Source organism: Mirounga leonina, unplaced genomic scaffold, assembly GCF_011800145.1.
Source record: "Mirounga leonina isolate KUSES-001 unplaced genomic scaffold, KU_Mleo_1.0 Mir_173, whole genome shotgun sequence".
NCBI lineage: Eukaryota > Metazoa > Chordata > Mammalia > Carnivora > Phocidae > Mirounga > Mirounga leonina.
The window spans coordinates 54,277,262-54,297,449 of record NW_023270447.1 but is presented as its reverse complement, the minus strand read 5'-3'; the positions used below and the strand labels follow the sequence as shown (position 1 = coordinate 54,297,449).

At 35.5% G+C, this 20,188-nt stretch overlaps 1 protein-coding gene across 2 annotated transcripts in view; it reads right to left on the bottom strand.

Annotated features, from left to right (window-relative positions):
* Window positions 1–20,188, bottom strand: part of FAF1 (Fas associated factor 1) — a 500,737-nt gene that overhangs the window by 328,941 nt on the left and 151,608 nt on the right. For both annotated transcript variants that reach the window (XM_035018596.1, XM_035018597.1), the window contains exon 4: window positions 8,588–8,790. In XM_035018596.1, the coding sequence (XP_034874487.1) occupies window positions 8,588–8,790 (203 nt within the window). The remainder of the gene's footprint in view (window positions 1–8,587; window positions 8,791–20,188) is intronic.

The window sequence follows — 20,188 nt, the reverse complement described above, 5'->3', positions numbered from 1 at the left end:
TCAACTTAACTATGTCCATGGAGGTCAGGAAAGGCTTCATAAAGGAGATATTTGTATGTAATATTAAAATATGAGTGTGAGTTTTCTAGAAAAACTAAAACAAGGAAGGGCAAATCAAATAGAATATAGGAAATAAGGAACCTCTGAAAGATGTATAAGAAGATTTACAGTCTAGAAATATCATTATAGGACAACTATGTAAAATACAGACTAGAAAAATAAAGAAACTGAAAGAATAGAAATTAGAGGAATTATGTTAATAATTCATGACAGAGATTAACTCCTGAAGTAACAGAGGTCATAAAAATAAAGGAAGGATTCACATAATATTGCTATAAAACTAACAGAACATAATCAACCAAATGCAGTGAAAGAAGAAAAAATTTTCCATCAAGTCCCAAATATCTCTGCACATAACTTCCACAGTGATGCATATTAACAAATTTAACAGTGAACACAGAGAAGATGCATGACATGATTCTTTGACTGGCATGCAATTCATAATAAAAGAATAACTATAATCGAGAACAAATAAAAAACTGGAATAATAAGAAGGAGAAGCTGTGTACTGTACAATATCTGTATATAATTTCTTTTGAATCACATTTTATTTTTATGTTTGTAACTATTTTAATTTTATTTGTTTTCAAACAGAATGATGACTTGACTTTCTACTCTACCATACTTGGGCATGAGTCTGCTTTTACAATGAATTATAAATCGAACAGATTAACAAATGTGATTTCTGGAAATTCTATCACATGTTTTTATAACAAAGCTTTAAAATAGTTTCATAGATTATCCTCCAAATTCAGATAGACTTAAAGTATAACATTAACATATATCATCCAGAGAAGCCAGCATTTCTGATCACCATCTTTGAAATAAGCAGGGATTTCACTCCAACTGAGTGAACCAATGAAAAGGGTGGTTTAAGTGATCCATTTACTTCCACCATATACCAAATATTACATCAACAAAAAAAAATCAGGTCACTTTGAAATGAGACACTGCTAACTACTCAGCCACATGCTACAAAATAGCAGTTAGAATTTATTTAGTATAAGACTTCTTTCCTGTTTTTTTTTAAATGGATAAAAATCTGAGACAATATTAAGTAAAAGAAAAAGTGTGATATGGTACTGAATTCTTTCCCCTATAATAAATATATTCATTACTAAACTAGGAAGTAAAAGCCTAGTAAAACCCTATATAAGGGGTTTCCTACTAACACACCAAGGATGCCTTAGCAATATTATTGAAAATCTATATGAACAATAAGCAAGGTCAATTCTGACTAATTACTATTGTAATTTGTAATTGTAAAACTATTTTTCAAACATCAGTAGATGGGTTTTGGTAATTTTAAAAGTATAAATTCATTTTAAATATCAACAAAGAGATCGAAACTTATAAAAAAAGAACCAAGCATATTTTGGAGCTAAAGAATATAATAACTGAATTGAAAAGTCACTAAAGGGGCTCAACAACACACTTATCAACCAGAAGAAAGAATATGTGAACTTGAAGACAAGTCTTTTGAAATTACCCAGTCAGAAGAGAAAAAAGAAAAAAGCAAGAGAAAGAGTGAAAAAAGCCAGAGGACTAATGGGAAACCATTAAAGGACCAATATATGCATTTTGGGAGGTGCAGAAAATAAGACCAAGGGGCAGAAGGCTTATCTGAAGAAATAATGGTGAACACTTCCCAAATGTGGGGTAGGAAATAGACATCCAGATTCATGAAGCATAAAGGATCCAAAAAATAATAAATCCTAAAAAGTCCATACCAAAAGAAAACATTAAAATCAAATTGTCAAATTAAAGGACAAAAAGGAACTTGAAAGCAACAAGTGAAAAGCTCATCACGTAAAGGGAGCCCCCAGTATCAGCAGATTTCTAACTGAAACTTTGCAGGCCAGAGGGGATAGAGTGATATATTAAAAGTGCTGAAAGAAAAAAACAACCAAACAAGAATACTATGTCCAGGAAAACTGTTCTTCATATATTAAGGAGAAATAAAGACTTTCTCCAGATAAACAAAAGCTGAGAAAGTTCAACACTGCCTTATAAGAAATGCTAAAGAGAGTACTCCAGTTGTAACAAAAGGATACTAGATAGCAACACAGGAGTATAAAGCTGTTAATGGTAAATATATAGACAACTACAAACCATTCTAGACAAGTACAGAATACTGTAACAGTAATGATTAATCACTTAATCTGGTATAGAAGTTAAAAGACAAAAGCATACAAAATAAGTATAACTATAAATTGTTAATGGTACATAATATGAAAGGATTTAATTTGTGATATTAATTAACGAAGGGAGGGGATAAAGACTCATTGTATAGATGACTGAAGTTATTAGGTTAAAATAGATTATTAAAACTATGTCTTATGTAAGCCCCATGATAACTACAAAGATAACAGCTAAAGAAGATTAAAAGATACAAAGAAAACAGCTATAGAAGATACACAAAAGAAAATGGAACAAGATCAAAGCATGACACTACAAAAAAAAAATCAACAAACAAAGAAAGATGGCAAGAGAAAGAGGGAACAAAAGCTACAAGACAAAGGAAATAATCAACAAAATGGCAATAGTAAGTCCTTTCCTACCAGTAATTACTGTAAGTGTAAATGGATAAAACTCCCGAAACAAAAGACACAGACTAGCTGAAAGGATTAAAAAAAAAAAAAAATCCAACTATATGGTATTTACAAGAGATTCACTTGAGATTCATGGACACACTGAATGAAAGTGGAAGGATAGAAAAAAATATTCTAGGCAAATAGTAACCAAAAGAGAGGATGGTGGCCATACTTATATTGACTAAATAGACTGTAAGTCAAAAACTTTCACAAGAGAGAAAGGACATTATATAACGATAAAAGAGTCAATTCGCCAGGAAGATGTAACAATTATATACACATATGCACCCAACATCAAAGCACACAATATATGAAGCAAACAATGATAGTAGGGGATTTCAGTAATGGATAGAACTTCCACACAGAAGATCAATAAGCAAACACAGGACTTGAACAATATTGTAGACCAAATGGACCTAACAGACATATACAAAACATTACATTGAAAAGCAGCAAAATACACATATTTCTCAAACACACATGGAACATTCTCCAGGGTAGATGCCATGTTAGGTTGTAAATCAGTCTTTTTTTTTTTTTTAAGGTTTTTTTAATTTATTATTTATTTGACAGAGAGAGGGAGTGAGAGAGGGACAGCACAAGCAGGGGGAGTAGCAGAGGGAGAAGGAGAAGCAGGCTCCCCGCTGAGCAGGGAGCCTGATGTGGGGCTTGATCCCAGGACCCTGGGATCATGACCCGAGCCGAAGGCAGACACTTAACAGACTGAGCCACCCAGGCACCCCAGGTTGTAAATCAGTCTTAATGAATTTAAGAAGAAAGAAGCAGAAGGAAACTACTACAGATTTTTAGTTTCATTATAATATGGTAGGAAAACATTCCTGATATGATTTAAATCTTCTTAAATCTATTAAGACTTGTTTGTGACCTGGGGTAGGTAGGTGGCTCAGTTGGTTAAGCATCAAACTATTGATTTTGGCTCAGGTCATGATCTCAGGGTCATGAGATCAAGCCCTGTGTGAGGCTCCACACTTAGCAGGGAGTCTGCTTGAGATTCTCTCCCTCTCCCACTCCCCCCAAGCTCTCTCTCTCAAATAAATAAATAAATCTTTAGGGGCGCTCAGGTGGCTCAGTTGGTTAATCAGCTGCCTTCGGCTTGGGTCATGATCCTCGAGTCCTGGGATCGACCCCCACATCAGGCTCCCTGTTCAGCAGGAAGTCTGCTTCTCCCTCTGCCCCTCCTCCTGCTCATGCTCTCTCTCTCTCTCTCAAATAAATAAATAAAAACCTTTAAAAGAAAATAAAAATAAATCTTTAAAAAAAAAAGAAAAAGATTTGTTTGTGACCAACATGTCATGTATCCTGGAAAATTCACAAATCTGTGGAAATTTAACAACTTATGCCTAAACAACCAAAAGATCAAAGAAAAAAATCAAAAGAGAAATTAAGAAACATCTAGAGACAAATGCAAACAAAAATACAATATACCAAAAATTCAGGGATGTAGGAAAAGCAGGAAAGTTTACAGCAGTAAATGCCTACATTTAAAAAAAGAAGAAGAAGAAAGATCTAACAAGCAACTTAACTTTACACCTCAACTAACTTTAAAAAAAGGAACATTCTAAGCCCAAAGTTAGAAGAAGGGAGGAAATAATAAAGATTAGAGCAGAAATTAAAAGAGAATAGAAAAATAATTTTAAAAAATCAGCAACACTGAGAGTTGATATTAGAAAAGATCAAGAAAACTGATAAACTTTTAGCCTAAACTAAAAAAAAAAGAAGACTCAGTAAAAGCAGAAAGGAAAAAGGAGACATTACAACTGATGTCATAGAAATAAATATGAATATAGACACTACTATATACAATTATATGCCAACAAATGGGATAACCTAGTAGAAATGGGTAAATTCATAGAAACATATAACCTACAAAGACTGAATCCAAAGAAACAGAAAATCTAAACAAATCTATAACTAGTAAAGAGACTGAATCAGTAATCAAAAACTTCCCAACAAAGAAAAAATCAGCACCAGATGGTTTCAATGGAGAATTCTACCAAACATCTAAAGAAAAATTAATGTCACTCTTTCTCAAACTCATCCCCAAAATCAGAGAGCAGGGAACACTTCCAAATTCATTTTATGAAGTCAACATTACCCTGATGCCAAAGCCAGGCAAAGACACTACAAGACAAGAATAAAAACTATAAGCCAACAACTGGATGAATACAGATGCAAAAATCCTCAACAAAATACTAGAAAACCAAATTCAACAGCACATTAGAAGGATCATACACCATAACCAAATAACATTCATGCATGTTATGAAAAGATGGTTCAACATATGGAAATCAATCAACGTGATACACCATATTAACAAAATGAAGGGAAAAATGTTACATGATCATCTCAATAGATGCAGAAAAAGCATCTGACAAAATTCAACACCATTTCATGATAAAAAATATGCAAGCTAGAAACAGAAGAAAATTACTGCAACCTAATAAAGGCTATATATGAACTGTCTACAGCTAGTATCATACTCAGTGGTGAAAACTAAAATCTTTTCCTCTAAAGATCATGAACGATGCAAGAATGCCCATTGTTGCCACCTCTATTCATCAGAGTATCTGAAGTCCTAGCCAGAGCAATTAGGCAATAAAAAGAAATAAAAGGCATCCAAATCAGAAAGCAAGAAATAAAATTATCTATGTTTCTAGATGATATTATACATAGAAAACCCTAAAGATTCTATTTAAAAAAAAAACCCTGCTAGAACTAATAAACAAATTTAGCAAAGTTACAAGATATAAAATTAACATACAAAGAGTAGTTATATTTCTCTAACACTAACATCAAATAATCTAAAAAGGAAACTAATAAAACAATCTCATTTACAATACCAACAAAAATAATAAAACACACAGGAATAAACTTAACCAAGGAAGCAAAAGATTTGTACAATGAAAACAATAAAACAATGTTGAAAGAAAGTACAGAAGAAACAAATGAAAACACATCACATGTTCAATGGATTGAAAGACTTAATATTGTTAAAATATCCATACCATCCAAAGTAACCTACAGATTCAATGTGATCCCTATCAAAATCCCAATGGCATCTTTGCAGACATTTTTGCAGAAAACAATGTTAAAATTCATAAGGAACCACAAAGGACCCTATATAGCCAAAACAGTCTCGAGAAAGAGAAATGAAGCTGGGGGCCTCATACCTCCTGAATTCAAAACATTTTACGAAGTAATCAAGACAGTAGGTACTGGCATAAAGAAAAACATATAGACCAATGGAACAGAATAGTGAGCCCAGAAATTAATCCATGCATATGGGTCAAATGATTTGACCAAGTGCCAATTCTACACAATGGAGAAAGGATAGTCTTTTTAACAAATGGTGTGGGGAAAACTGGATATCTACATGCAAAAGAGTGTAATTGGACCTTTATCTTGTTCCATATACAGAAATTAACTCAAAATTGTTTAAAGACTTAAACATAAGATCTGAAACCCTAAAACTCATAGAAGAAAATATAAAGCAAAAGCTTCATACATGGGTCTTGGCAATGATTTCATGGATATGACACCAGAACCAAAGACAACAAAAGTAAAATAGACAAGTGGGACTAGATTAAACTAAAAAGCTTTTGTGCAGCAAAGGAAACAATCAACGAGACTGTAAAGGAGAAAATATTTGCAAAGCATATATTTGACAAGGAGTTGATATTCAAAATATATAAAGAAATCCTACAATTCAAAAGCAAAAAAGTAAATAACCTGATTTAAAGATGGGCAAAGGCCCTGAATAAGCATTTCTCTAAAGAAGACATACAAATAACCAATAAGTATATGAGAAGATGCTCAACATCACTAATCATCATGGAAATCCAAACCAAAACCACGATGAGATATCACCTCATACCTGTTAAGAAGACCAGTATAAATCAAAAACAAAACAGAAAATAGCAAGTGATGGCAAAGATGTGGAGAAATTGGAACCCTTATGCATTTTATATTGGTGGGAATGTTAAAATGGTGCACCCATTATGGAAAACAGTATGGACATTCCTCAAAAAATTAAAAATAGAACCACATATGATCCAACAATTCCACTTTTGGGTATTTATCCAAAAAAAACTGAAAGCAGAATCTTGAGATACTTGCAATCCCATGTACACTGTAGCATTCACAATATCCAAGAGGTGAAAACAACCTAAATGTCCACAGATGGGTGAATGGATAAAGAAAATGTAGTATATATATAATGGATTATTATTCAACATTAAAAAAAAGAAAGAAAATCCTGTAAAATGCTACAACATGGATGAAACTTGAGGATATCATACTAAGTGAAATAAGCCAGACACAGAAGGACAAATACTGTATGATTCCACTTATATGATATATTTAAAGTAGTCAAACTCATCTAAGCAGAAAGTAGAATGATGGATGTCAGGGGTTGGTGGAAGGGGAAAATAGGGAGTTGCTATTTGATGTTTCAAATTTTCAAATTTCAAAGTTTCAATTACATAAGATGAACAAGTTCTAAAGATCTGCTGTACAACAATGTGCATATAGTTAACAACTGTACATTTAAAAATTGTACATTTAAAAATGTGTTAAAAGGATAGATACATTATGTGCTTTTTTACCACAATTTGGGGTGGGGGAAGGAATATACAGGGGGCATGGGAATGAGCATGGGAAAAAAATGAATGAAGTAAAGAAATCTGGGCAGAAGAAGGTACATGTACAAAGGCCTTGAGTGGGCTAATAACCTATTCAAGGAACTGAAACAAGTCCAAAACAATTTAGGCATGGTGAGCAAGGATGAAAGTGGTAACAGATGAAAACCAGAGATGTAGCAGGAGCCTGATCAAGCAGGGACTTACAGGCCATGGTGAAAGATTTTAATTTTATCCTAAACCAATGGAAAGTTTCTAAATGGCTTTAAGTAAGGGAATAACAATCTGATTAGTGTTTGAGAATGATCAATCTTTTAACAATTTTACTTTTCTCTGCAGTATACCTCTTCTTCTTTTTTTTTTTTAAATAGGCTCCACACCCAACTGGAGCCCAGCACAGGGCTTGTACTCACAGTCCTGAGATCAAGACCTGGGCTGAGATCAAGAGTTGAATGCTTAACCTACTAAGCCACCCAAGTGCCCTCAATTAAAAAATTAAATAAAATTAGGCAAGAATCTTCCTTAAAAAAACAAAGGCAAAATTTCAGAAATATCTGGAATTTAGATTTAAGGCAAAATTCCATTAATGGGTCAAGTAATCTGAATCAATTATGAATTCAACATAGTTTCTCTATAGAAAAAAGGGGCACCTGGGTGGCTCAGTCGGTTAAGCGTCTGCCTTCGGCTCAGGTCATGATCCCAGGGTTCTGGGATCGAGCCCCGCATGGGGCTCCCTGCTCAGTGGGAAGCCTGCTTCTCCCTCTCCCACTCCCCCTGCTTGTGTTCCCTCTCTCGCTATCTCTCTATCATATAAATAAGTAAAATCTTAAAAAAAGAAAGAGCAAAGAAAAGAAAGGAATCGGGTAAAATCTGTCCAATAATGGCAGTCATACACTTAAGTTTCCTTTGAAAGGATAGTATTGAAGCACTTATTCAACTTTTCTCTGATCTCTCATTAACCATAGCATGAAAATAGAATGAATTTCAGCAATAAAGTATAATACACAATATACTTAAAAGTTTGATTTGCATCTGCCCTAAAAGAGCATCTTATACCATTCCATATAAGTGGAACAAAAGAATTATTTTCAAACTTGCCTCAGTATCAACACAGTATTTTAAAATGCAGCATAATTATCTGTATGGAAAATATCAGTTTCAATTTGCCTTTTTTCCCTTCTTATTGGCAGTCAACTCAAAAGAAAAGAATATAAACTAAAGGTTTACCTAATAAATTGTTTATTTATGAAGGCTTTATGCTAGGAAAAACCTTACCAACAGTACAGCTGTCTTCAAGTACCACATCAACATTTCTGTCTCTGTACTCAACCCTGAAGTCCAGCATCCGAGGTTGCCGTTCTACAATTTGCCTAGATGGCATTACAGGTCGAAATGCTGAAGAGGAAGAGGGAGCAGGAACTGAAGCTGGGTGACTTGGATCAAATGCAGGTCCTGGTATAGTTTCACCTCCATAGTCACTGAAATATTGACATAGAAAGAAAGATTATCATCAACCAAATCATTACAGATTACCACTAAGGACCCATTCCATATTTGGCTTGTGTTGGTCTTCCAATCAAATTTACCTACCTGTGCATCAAGGCCTAACTAAAGTTTTACTTCCTCCATAAAATCTTTCCTAGTGACTGAAAGCCAAATTACTCTCCCTCCCATCCCTGCCTTTCTATGTCTATTAGCAGTATCATACATATAATTTAGCATTTAATCAGAGTTTTGCCCCATGTTGTTATAATATTAGTAAAACATTAATTTTGAATTAAGAACAGTGTCTTCTTCATTCACTTTCATTTGCTTGCTGAAACATTATTTGATTAACTCTACTTTCCAAAAAACTCAGAAATTTACCATCCTTAAACCTCCATTCTATCATACTGCTCAGTCTTAAAAGATAATTTTTTTCCTGCTTTGCATAGAAAACAGATGCCATCAAGATGAAATTCCCTTACTTTTTTGACATCAAATCCACAAACTAACCCGCATATGTACTCTTTTTCTCTTTCTATAGAACAGAGGCAACATCATTCTAAAACCATCTTCTAATTAGCTTTACATTATGGTATGCTTTTCCTTTCCAGTATCTTCAACATCTCCTTCTCTTCTGGATTCTTCTTAATAACATTTAAACATGTTTAAGTCTTAAAAAATAAAAATAAAATCTTTGTTCTGCTCACTTAATAGTTATCTCATTTCTAAAATGGGAAAATTAATTATATTTGTAGGGATTAAATCAGGTATTTACATGAAAAGCTTAGCACACTGCCTGGTACCTAGTAAGATCTCAAACATCAAACTCAGTATATCCAAAGTTTAACTCATTAATGTTTCCCCAAGCCTGATCCTCCCTCCGTTGTTCCTCATATTAGCTACCCAAGCCAGAAACTTCCAGCATTATCCTTGATACCTTTTCGCAACTCCCATATCTAGTCAGTCCTTTCAATTTTACCTCCTAAATATCTTTTACTTAAGTCATCCACCTTTCCCCTTTGAAGCTGACACCCTAGCGCAAGCCACAAGCACCTCTTACATGGACTGATGGAACAGCCTCCTAACTAATCTCTCTGAAGGTTCCTTTGCTCCCCTGCATGTCATTCCTTACCACCACAAAAATGAAATTATAGAAATGTCTTCATGTCATTTTCTTCAATATTCCCCTCTGCTCTTCATACAGAGCTAAAGAGGCATATAAGCCCCTATATGATCCAAATCCTATCTACCTCCCCATCCTTAGCTTGTGCTAGGCTATCTCCAATCTCTCTTTTAACAGCCATTAACAGCCTTTCATTTCTTCCGTCTCACCTTGATCCTTCCCATTTCATAGGGGAACACAGACTATTCCTTCAAAGAATATTCTTTCTTTCCCATATCATCCCAATATTCTATCTTTCTTCTAGCTAATTATATTTACCCTTCATATCTCAGATTGAATCTTTTTCAACTCAGAGCATGTTTTACTACCTCAGACTGGTTCTAATTCCTCACCACTACCAATTATAATTGGTATTAATCATTTGACATTTAGGACCCCCCAGAGAATATAAGTTCCACAAGGGCAAAGTTCACATTTGTGTTTTTAATGGCTGTATCCTCTGCCTGGAGCTCAAGATTTTACAGAGAAAGTACTTAAATATTTAACAAACTAATGAGTAAAGGAATAATTATTAAAGAATTTGGCTTTTCTCTCACTTAATTTACATATATAGTCACTTTTTTCCCCCTCACTGGGAGGAGTAAGGAAGAAGAGAATATAAGGAATGCTTCCACTGAAACATCATTTTGTATATATGTTCCACCACCACCAAACTACAAGCTCATTTCTAAAACATCTTTTTTCTCACCCTAAATTTACGGGAAAACAACAGATTGGGAACCTGAACAAGAACAACAAAAACAAGAACGACCAAAAACACACAAATAAGCACTACTGATACCAACAAGCCAGAAAAAAATATTTACATTTACTTCACACTATTGCTCTGATTAGTGTTTACCAAATTTAGATTACAAAATTGATTTTTGTGAGTTGTGATCGTCTTTTAAAGAATAGGATAGGATAGGATAGGATAGGATAGGATACAAATGATCAGTACATGGCACTTAATAATTAGGACCATGTATTGTTTCCCAAAACTTTTGATTCAGATACATATTTGCATATGTGTGTTTTGGATTCCAGGTATTTCTCATTGTACATCATAGCCAAGAAAGTGTGAAAATGAGAGTTCAGATACTCTAGTAATCACTGATCCAAAGACAAAAACCTACACTTTCTCCCAGTTGTTAAGATTCAAGAAAAGTAATCTTAGAAGTAAGAGATGGAAAAGAAAATGTCCAAAGCAGGAAAGACTATCACTATTGGAATCCAAAGTGAGTATCTATGAAGAGAATGTGTGCAATATTTCATATCTCTCAATTTTGTCACAACTTCTCAGAACCTCGGAAAAACAGCTAAAGTTAATAGGCTGGTCCCTGACTTACTGTTTTCTTAACTACAAATTCATCCTTCTGTAGTCTATTGTGTGATGCTGGGGCTAGCATTCTGCAAAATTCTATTTGTCCTTTGGCATGTTTCCCCAATAGATTCTGCAAATAGGGGATACTATTAGATAGAGATCGTGTTACGAGGAGAGGAGGAAAGCCTTCCTTCTTCCTATTTGCATATCCATCTATCAGTGTCATCCTGTAGCTTTCAGTCTCCTGGCTTTTTTCAGTATCCATATAACCAGCTTCTTGACATCCCCTCAGACACCAATAACAGCTAGACAGTGTGCATTCCACAGAGGCCTGATCCTCACTCAGGTCCAAGGGACTCCTCGGAGCTTTAAAGTTCTGTTAATCCTTTTGACCTAGACCTAAGAGTGGTAACTTCCTGAAGCAGCTATTATACATAGGTTACTTCAGTTTTACTTTTTGCTCTTTTAGTCTTCCACACCTGTGTAACCAATCCTACACTAAACTTGAAATACCCAAAATTTTTTTTTGGTAATGGAGGTGTCCCAGAAACAGGATTCAGGAATTGGTTTGATTACGTCCTTGACCTTCAATACACTGATGAGCTCTTTGCCAATGGAAAATGAGATACTAGTGATCATGCACTGGCATAATGATTAATTGAATTACCACTTATAGTTCATTATGATCACATACCTATTAAAACAAGTGCCTAAGGGGACAAATGACTATTTGACTTGGCCATCACGGTAGTAATAATAACAATAAAGACCTTGAGCTGGCTGCTTCTGGAAAGCTTAACAGAAGAAAATGACATACTTTGGGTTATTAACTTTCAGTTCAAGCCATGATAAGAAAGCTAGAGCTTTTGAAGTAGCACTTTCTTATTTCCCGTCCTCCAGGTATGATCCTACTGAGAATCCCAAACACAAAATTTAATTTTGCAGCTTACATAACTACAGTGAAAGCTGAGTACATATACTTTCTAAGCCTCTGTTGTGAAAATTACAGCACTGTTTTAGAAGGAGTGGGAAGCTAAAATGTGGAATAGGGATACCCAAGTGGATTCAGATGAAGGTTACAATCTTGAACCCACAGAGTCCCTCTGAACCTCTTTTGTAAACAGAAACAACTCCTCTTCCCATGACTGAAGTTAGCCTCCTCTTGCCTGAAAACTGGTAATGCTCGGGCGCCTGGGTGGCTCAGTCGTTAAGCGTCTGCCTTCAGCTGAGGTCATGATCCCAGGGTCCTGGGATCGAGTCCCACATCGGGCTCCTTGCTCCGCAGGGAGTCTGCTTCTCCTTCTCCCACTCCCCCTGCTTGTGCTATCCCTCTCTCTCTCTCAGGTAAATAAATAAAATCTTAAAAAAAACCCAAAAAACTGGTAATGCTCTTACTTGGACCATTGCCTTGGAAAAGGATGCCTATTGTCGAAACCTACCCCCACCATTCCTTACTGCCTCTAAAATCAGATCTAGGCATGCTCCAGGAGAATAAGTACAATGTCTTAACTGAGAGAGGGCTTATATCCAAAATAATTATAAGATTTTGATAAAGCAAAAACCTAGGGAATAGGTAAGGAAATGAATTTGAAGTGAATTTGACCAAAAGAGTTTGGATAGGGCCAAATATAACATGTTTGCTTAAGCAGCTCTAAGTCCTCTAATAGTTTGCTTGTTGACTGAATGAAACTTAAGTCCCAAAGGAGTCTACATTTAATGAAGATGAAATGCCCAAACTTTCCTGGCAAAATGTAGAAGAAATCCAGATGCTTAGAAAAATAAGAATGCTCAAGTGGATTCACCATGCACAATCTGAACATACATACATCCTCCTACTACATCATCCATGAGGTCCCAGAGGACATTGCACTAAAGCATTAAGAAATACATTAGTAAGGGGGGAGGGGAGGTCTGCATTCTTGAAAAATTGTAGTGGCTGTCTTCCATGGGTTGGGAATGACATGAGGAGATGACACCACTGAGTAAGTTTCCTTAATGGGCATGAGATCCCAAAGTGCTCAGGTCAAATGGCAGAATTTAGTAAGAAAAAGGTGGGAGCAATTATGTTAATGGACAGCATAGACAAGAAGTGGCAATCAGAAGATTTCAACCTGCAGAGATCTTTAGAAGTGTTTAACTGTACATAATTATTTTTCTTCTTTGAGAGGGAGAGCAAGCACGGTGGGGGAGAGGGACGGAGAGAAAGGGAGAAAGAGAATCCTAAGCAGGCTCCACACCCAACCCCACAAAGGGCTCAATCTCATAGATTCTGAGATCACAATCTGAGCTGAAATTAAGAGTTGGACGCTTAACCAACTAAGCCACCCAGGCACCCCAGAACATGATTATTTCTAAGGAACCAAATTAAAAGTCAATTGACTAAAATATTACTTGATCTAAACCCTAGACCTGATAGCCTAAAACCTAATGTCTGTAACACAATGGGCAGTCATAGCCACTCTCAGTTTCCAAACACAAGTTGTTTCAGAGACATAAAGTCCCTGATCCCCACAAAGACCATGCAACAGAACCACACATATGCATTGGAAATTTTCCTCTAAGACTTTTCCTAAGAGGCCTGCAGCCATTTACTAGGGTGTTTGTGTACTGATAAAAGGAAAATATCTAAATTTTTAGGGGATTACTAGATGCTAACTCTAAACTGATATTAATTCCTGGGGATATAAAAGTGGAAGATTATGGTGGTAAATGAAGTTTGGGCCCAAATCCACACATACCATGTTCAAACAATCTGTCAACCTACCCTGCAATTTCTTCTCCAGATTCTGAACGCATAACCGAAAGAGACATACTCAGTAACCAGCAGACATTCTATATTGACTTCCTGATCTGTGGAGTTAGGGTTACTATGTAGGAAGGGTTAGTAGGTTAGTAACAGGAAGCAACTGATCTTGCATATAGTTTTTTTCTCTATATTAATTTGCAATCACCAAGACAAGCATTTTACTTTTACCCAGCAAGGTAAACAATATACCTTCACTGTCTTTTTCAGAGGATTACATCAACTCTCCTGCTCTCGAGCATAACAATCTAGTCTGGAGAGATCTTGATGACCTAGACATTCCACAAAACAACATTACATTGATAACAATGTGAATTGATCCTGAAGAGAAGAGTAGCAAGTACTTGGGTGCTTTGATAAGACACATGTATGATAGAGAGTAGAAGATACGTGCCACAAAAATGCAGGGGCCCGCCACCTTGGTGAGGTTTCTGGGGTCCAGTGATCAGAAGCAATCAGGGTAAAAGGCCAGTTGCTATATCTTGCACTTCCCATTGATAATAAGAGATAACTAAGTTAAATGATGAAGAAAAGATTTGGACTGGGAAAGGAAAAGATGTTTATATAATATACATGCTCATACCAACCAAAAACAAACTGCTAAAGCATTACAGCCCCCAAAGATAACCCAGGAAGACAGTAGTGAAAGAAAAGCTTCCTAATGGGGAGAACTTGGGATTGTACCACAGGTTGACTTTTTCATTTAGAAAGAGACTGCTTGAGGTACAAATCTATTTGAACCATGGACAACAGACAATAGGTTGGCCAGCTGATCAGGACTTGGAAAAAATAAAAGTTGGGTGACAAGGGAATCTGGGGAAAAGATATGAAAACGGAACTTTCAGAATGGACACAAAATGTGAATATATGTTTCTGTGGGGGATGTTGCCTACAGGCTATCCACTGGAAAAAAAGGCTCTCAATGTGCATAAGATGACATTGTTCTATTGATGTAAGTCAGCTTACATTAATTATATATTAATTGCATTAATATATAATGTGGCCATGCCAATAGGAGTGGAGGTTAGACATAGATACAACATCAATTCCCCTTTATCACGTCTGAATCTGGCTAGGGAAACTACCAAGTGTCTACACTGCAAACAACAGAGACTAATACTGAGTCCCCAATATGGCATCATTACTTAGGGATCTGGTAATGGATCATTTCTATCATGGAGGAGGGAGCAATATGTTCTCCCTTAAAAAGATACTTTTCTGGATATGAAATTGACTTTTCTGACAGCAATACTTCTGCCAGCACCATCATTCATGTACTGAGGGAATGCCTTATTGATCTAAGGCTTCAAACACAACACTGGTTCTAATCAAGGAACTCATTTCACAGCAAAAGAAGTGTAGTGCTGGTATCATTCGTATATACTGTTAGCCAGAAGCACCTAGTTGTCAGAACAGTGAATTGTCCTGCTGAAGACAGCTGGGAGACAACATACTCAAAACTTGGGTCTCCACCTTAAAGGATGTAGTGTATGCTTTATATCAGTGACCAAAACACAGTGCTATTTCTCATATTGCCAGAAAACATGGGTATGAGAATTAAGTGTCAGTAGTGGTTCCTTTTATTACTCCTAATAACAACAGAATTTTTGCTTCCTGCTACTGTGGGCTCTGGTGGTTCAGAGGTCATGGTTCCCAAGTATGTAATGTTTCCACAATACTTTTCATAGAATTAGAACCTGAGAGCGCCACTTGGCCATTTTCTACTCTTCATATTACTGAATCAACTAGCAAAATAAGGGGGTACGAAGTGAGGTGGGAGGTCCTGATTACCAAGAAAAAACTGGGTTGCTGCTATACAATGAACTATTTTCTGAGGCATTTCCAATTATGAGTTAGTGGAAAACTACAGCCAATTTAAAAAAGGCAGGTCCACTGAGGATTCTGACTATTTCAGAATAAATGTTTGAGATGTCCCACCAAGTAAAGAAACTTGACTATCTGAGTTGCTGGCAGAGGGAATATAAAGAGTGGAAGAAGAAACTGGTAAATATTAATCATGGCCTTAACAGTAACAGTAACAAAAATGTAGCACCACACAAGTGTGTGCACAGACACACACAAAATTTTCTTCTTCTTCTGTTTTGCACATTGATCTTAACACCAGTGACCTAGCAGTGACATTACTCTAACAATGACACCCACTTTGTTTTAGCATCAGCCACTGGTGTTAGCTTCTAGCTTCTTTCAATACTTCAAAACAAGCCTCTGCATCCTGCAGAGGTACCAGCATCAGCTGAGCAGGATTTCTTTCTCTTATGTCTAGGGTCAAGTTGCTAGGGCCCTTCCTCTGGGCTTCAAAGTCTTGTTAACCTCAATCTCTCCCAATCACTTTCCTTTTTTCTTCTAATACTAGGAGTGACTTTGTGTCCTTTAATGGTTAGCAGGGAGCTCTCCCAGACAGACCTGTCCTAGAGCAGGCTTCCTGCAATACCCTGGACCCAGTCCACACAGTCCAGGTTGTGCCCACCCTACTCAGAGGATGCTGCAGCTGTAAATCTTCTCTTGACCTATGCACCTTTCCTCAAGCATAGCAGGACCACCCCACCCACAGCTGGGCCTGCCTGCTAGTCCAGCTGTTTCCTGACGTCATTATATCTGAATTGTCTCAGTATTCCCTTTTTGCTCTTTCAACCTGCTCCACATCTCTGGAACTGATTCCCTATATGAAATTCCCTGTGTTTGAAACACTCTAGTGTGCCTTTTTTTTTCTTTACCAAACCCTAACTCTAGGAGACAGTTTAACATTTCTAATCATAGCAGGCTATTTGGTGTGTTGTCAACCCAATTTTTTAGAAAGTTTTCACTTGAGAATTTTCTTATTGGCTATAATTATTTTATTTCAAGATCAATAAAAAATAATGAATTTACAATCCAAAAACAAAAAAAGAGGGAAAAAGAGAGACTACCAGTTAATGATCCTATCAATTTTGACTAATATTCAATGGTATCCATAGAGTACAAAGACATCCAAAATTGTTGACTTAAAAAAAAAAAAGGTATTTTTAAGACTTCATCTATGAAGATACCATTCTATAATCTGATCTATTCACTATTCTTTTCTAGTTAATCAATAATTTAAAAAAAAAATACACTGATTGGCAAGGGAAACTCTATGGAGAAATCTATTTTAGATCTAAAGGTCAACTAAAGGAGTGTATTTATCCTCAGTCAACTTTGCTCTACAAACCACACATATCATTGGAAGGCAATGAACAAAGCAAACAGAAACTCTGTACATGTTTATTTCAATTTTTAAAAAACCATCCCAAGGTAAAATTTCTAGGTACAAAAACAAAACAAAAACATGTATGTGTTTTAAAGATAAATTTGTCTTTAGAAAAAAATCAGATTCTTTTTTTTTTTTTAAATCAGATTCTTAAATGAGCATCAGAAAAGACAATAAATAGAAACTAACTGACCAAAATGGATATTATCTGTATCAAAAACCTCAGCATTTATATATTCTGAAAACCTAACAGCAAATAACTAGAAAAAAAAATGCCTAGTCTTCTCTAGGTTTCCTCAATGAATTAAACAATGGATAAAGAAACATACAGACTGTCTGGGTCAAAAAAATAAATATGAGTTGACAAATACTACCCACTTAGTCAATGAGGAAAATTATACTACTGATTCATAAAATTTTTAGAAAATATAGCATGTGCTGACTACTAACATAAGTAATTCATTAGCACTTCCTTCTAACAATAACTGTCTCCAAAAATAATGTTTAAAAAGGCTCTGGGCAATATGCTAAATAAATAAAGTATTATACCAAGATGTAGTAAATAAACATGCACACATTTGATGTTCTATGACTGAATGGCTTACATTTATGACAGCATAAGTCACACAGTATATAAAATGTTGTATTAGCAGTATGTCTAGTAAAATAAGCCTTGGAGGATGAGGCAGAAGACTTGCTTATATCCTGACTCCATCAACATCATGCTGTATCATCTGGGCCAAGTCACTTCATGCCTTATTCTCTCTACCTGTAAAATGAGGGATAATAATATCTGCCTTTACTTGCTTACAACTAAAATAGTAACTGTAAAACAAACCTATGGGAGAAAGATCTTATACACATGTATTAAATTCCAACTTTTTTACCCAAAGGAAAAAAATCTTTTAAAAAAAGGTATGACATGACTAGTTTGCTGACCCTGAATAGGGCAGAGTGGTATCAAAAAATGCATGGCTTTTAAAATGAGACAATACAGATTTCACCATGTACTACATTTGTGAGCTTGGACAAAACTATGTAAACTCTCCAACCTTAAGTTTCCTCACTATGAAATATGAACCTCTTAAGAGTTACAGTAAGTATTAAATGATGAAAAATATATCAATTACCTAGCACAGTGCCTTAAGCATTTAAAAAATGTTAGTTTCTTTGCTTTGAACTTTATGGGAACATTAAAAACCATATTCCCACTTTTGAATTCACACAAAAATCTGATTTCAAGAAAAGCTATAAAGCACAGGGATTGGGCTCTTCTCCATCCAAAAATAATTCATATTAAAAAATCTTTTTAGTAGCTCTTTCCTCTGTCGAAGTATGAACCGACAAATTAAGAGTCACCTGCATTCAAAGACTACACTACAAAAGTAAAACATACAAAACAAAAATCCTTTTAACTACCTACATATACCATTCCTACTATTAAGTCTTCCACTTTCAGTGTTAAGCCAATGAGAAAGCAACAAAGAGCCCTCTTTCATTTTCCTCTGGTTAGGAGATACACAAGAGGAATTTTCAGTTACGTCAAGTCCACAGTGATTTCAAACCTAAATAACAAAGTTAGGAAGGGAGAGAATTGAAGACTATTGCTAGATACAACCGATTTTCTTCTATGCACATATGATTCATTCCTTTAATTAAACAAGCAAACAAAACAAAAACCTACTCTGATGAACGTTAAACTCCAAATTTTATAGTTTTAGAAATCAATTTAGTGCTGAATCTCTACTTATAAAATATTAAGCAAAAAGTACCATTAGTGACAGGAGAGATGGGATGTTTCCAGGGATGAGGAAATTTCTAGAGTTCACCCACAGCAAAATACTGTTAATTTTAAGATGTATCCAATATGTACTCAGAACCCAGAAGCTGAATCCACAAGGGTTTAACAAGCAAAAACTTTGGAACAGAAAGTGGAATAACATTTACTCAAGAATAAAACTGAAGCCATATTTAGAAGTCTAAAACTTTCTAAACCAAGGAAAAAAATGATCATAAAGGAAGTTCCTGTAATCACCTGGTTTGCTTTCTAGACAAGGATTTCAATAAAACTAATGCTTTTGAACAACAACAAAAAAAAATTGGTACAGACTCTGGAAATCAGCCACATTTACTCTGGATGAAATTTTTTCTGACAGTTTTTAAAAAATGGTGGGGAAGGTCTATTAATTACTAAGGGTAGTACAAGTACCAAACAGAATTTGCTTCCTTTCTAAATATACACAGTTTCCTATAAAGTATAGCACATTTTGCAGTTCATGGTGAATTTTTTGATGGTTTTGCAACAGCACTTTTCTTCCTCTCCAAAACAACCTCAGTCTTAGTCTGCTGTTTCTGTTTGCCTCATCTGCACTCAGCAGATCATGCTTCAGTGACTTAGAAATCCTAGCCACCAAAATTCAAGCCAAAGTTTGAATTGAGAAGAGAGGGGGGAAAAAATCAAGTAATTAAACTACACTTGGAAGGGGGAATGGTTTTACCTCCTATGACTCTATAGTGTCCTCTTTTAATCCAAACCAGTCTCCAATTTTAAGGAAAGAAAACTTATGAAAAGTTACTTCTAATTTAAGGAATTATTTTGTAACTTATAGTTCTCTTGGCATCATCTTCCAATTTTACCCTCCGGCAATGACACAAAACCACGAAGACCATTCCACATGTTAACAATGCATTCTTCAGGTGAAACAGTTCAGTGCTTTGGGAAGTTTCATCAATTAAGGACTTATGCAAATTGTTGCAAATTATCATATACTTAATTTAGAAACCAAAAGTGAAGAAAAAAACAGAATGTAGTAAGGCTGAAGATAAAGCCTGGATAGGCAGACAATAACCATGCT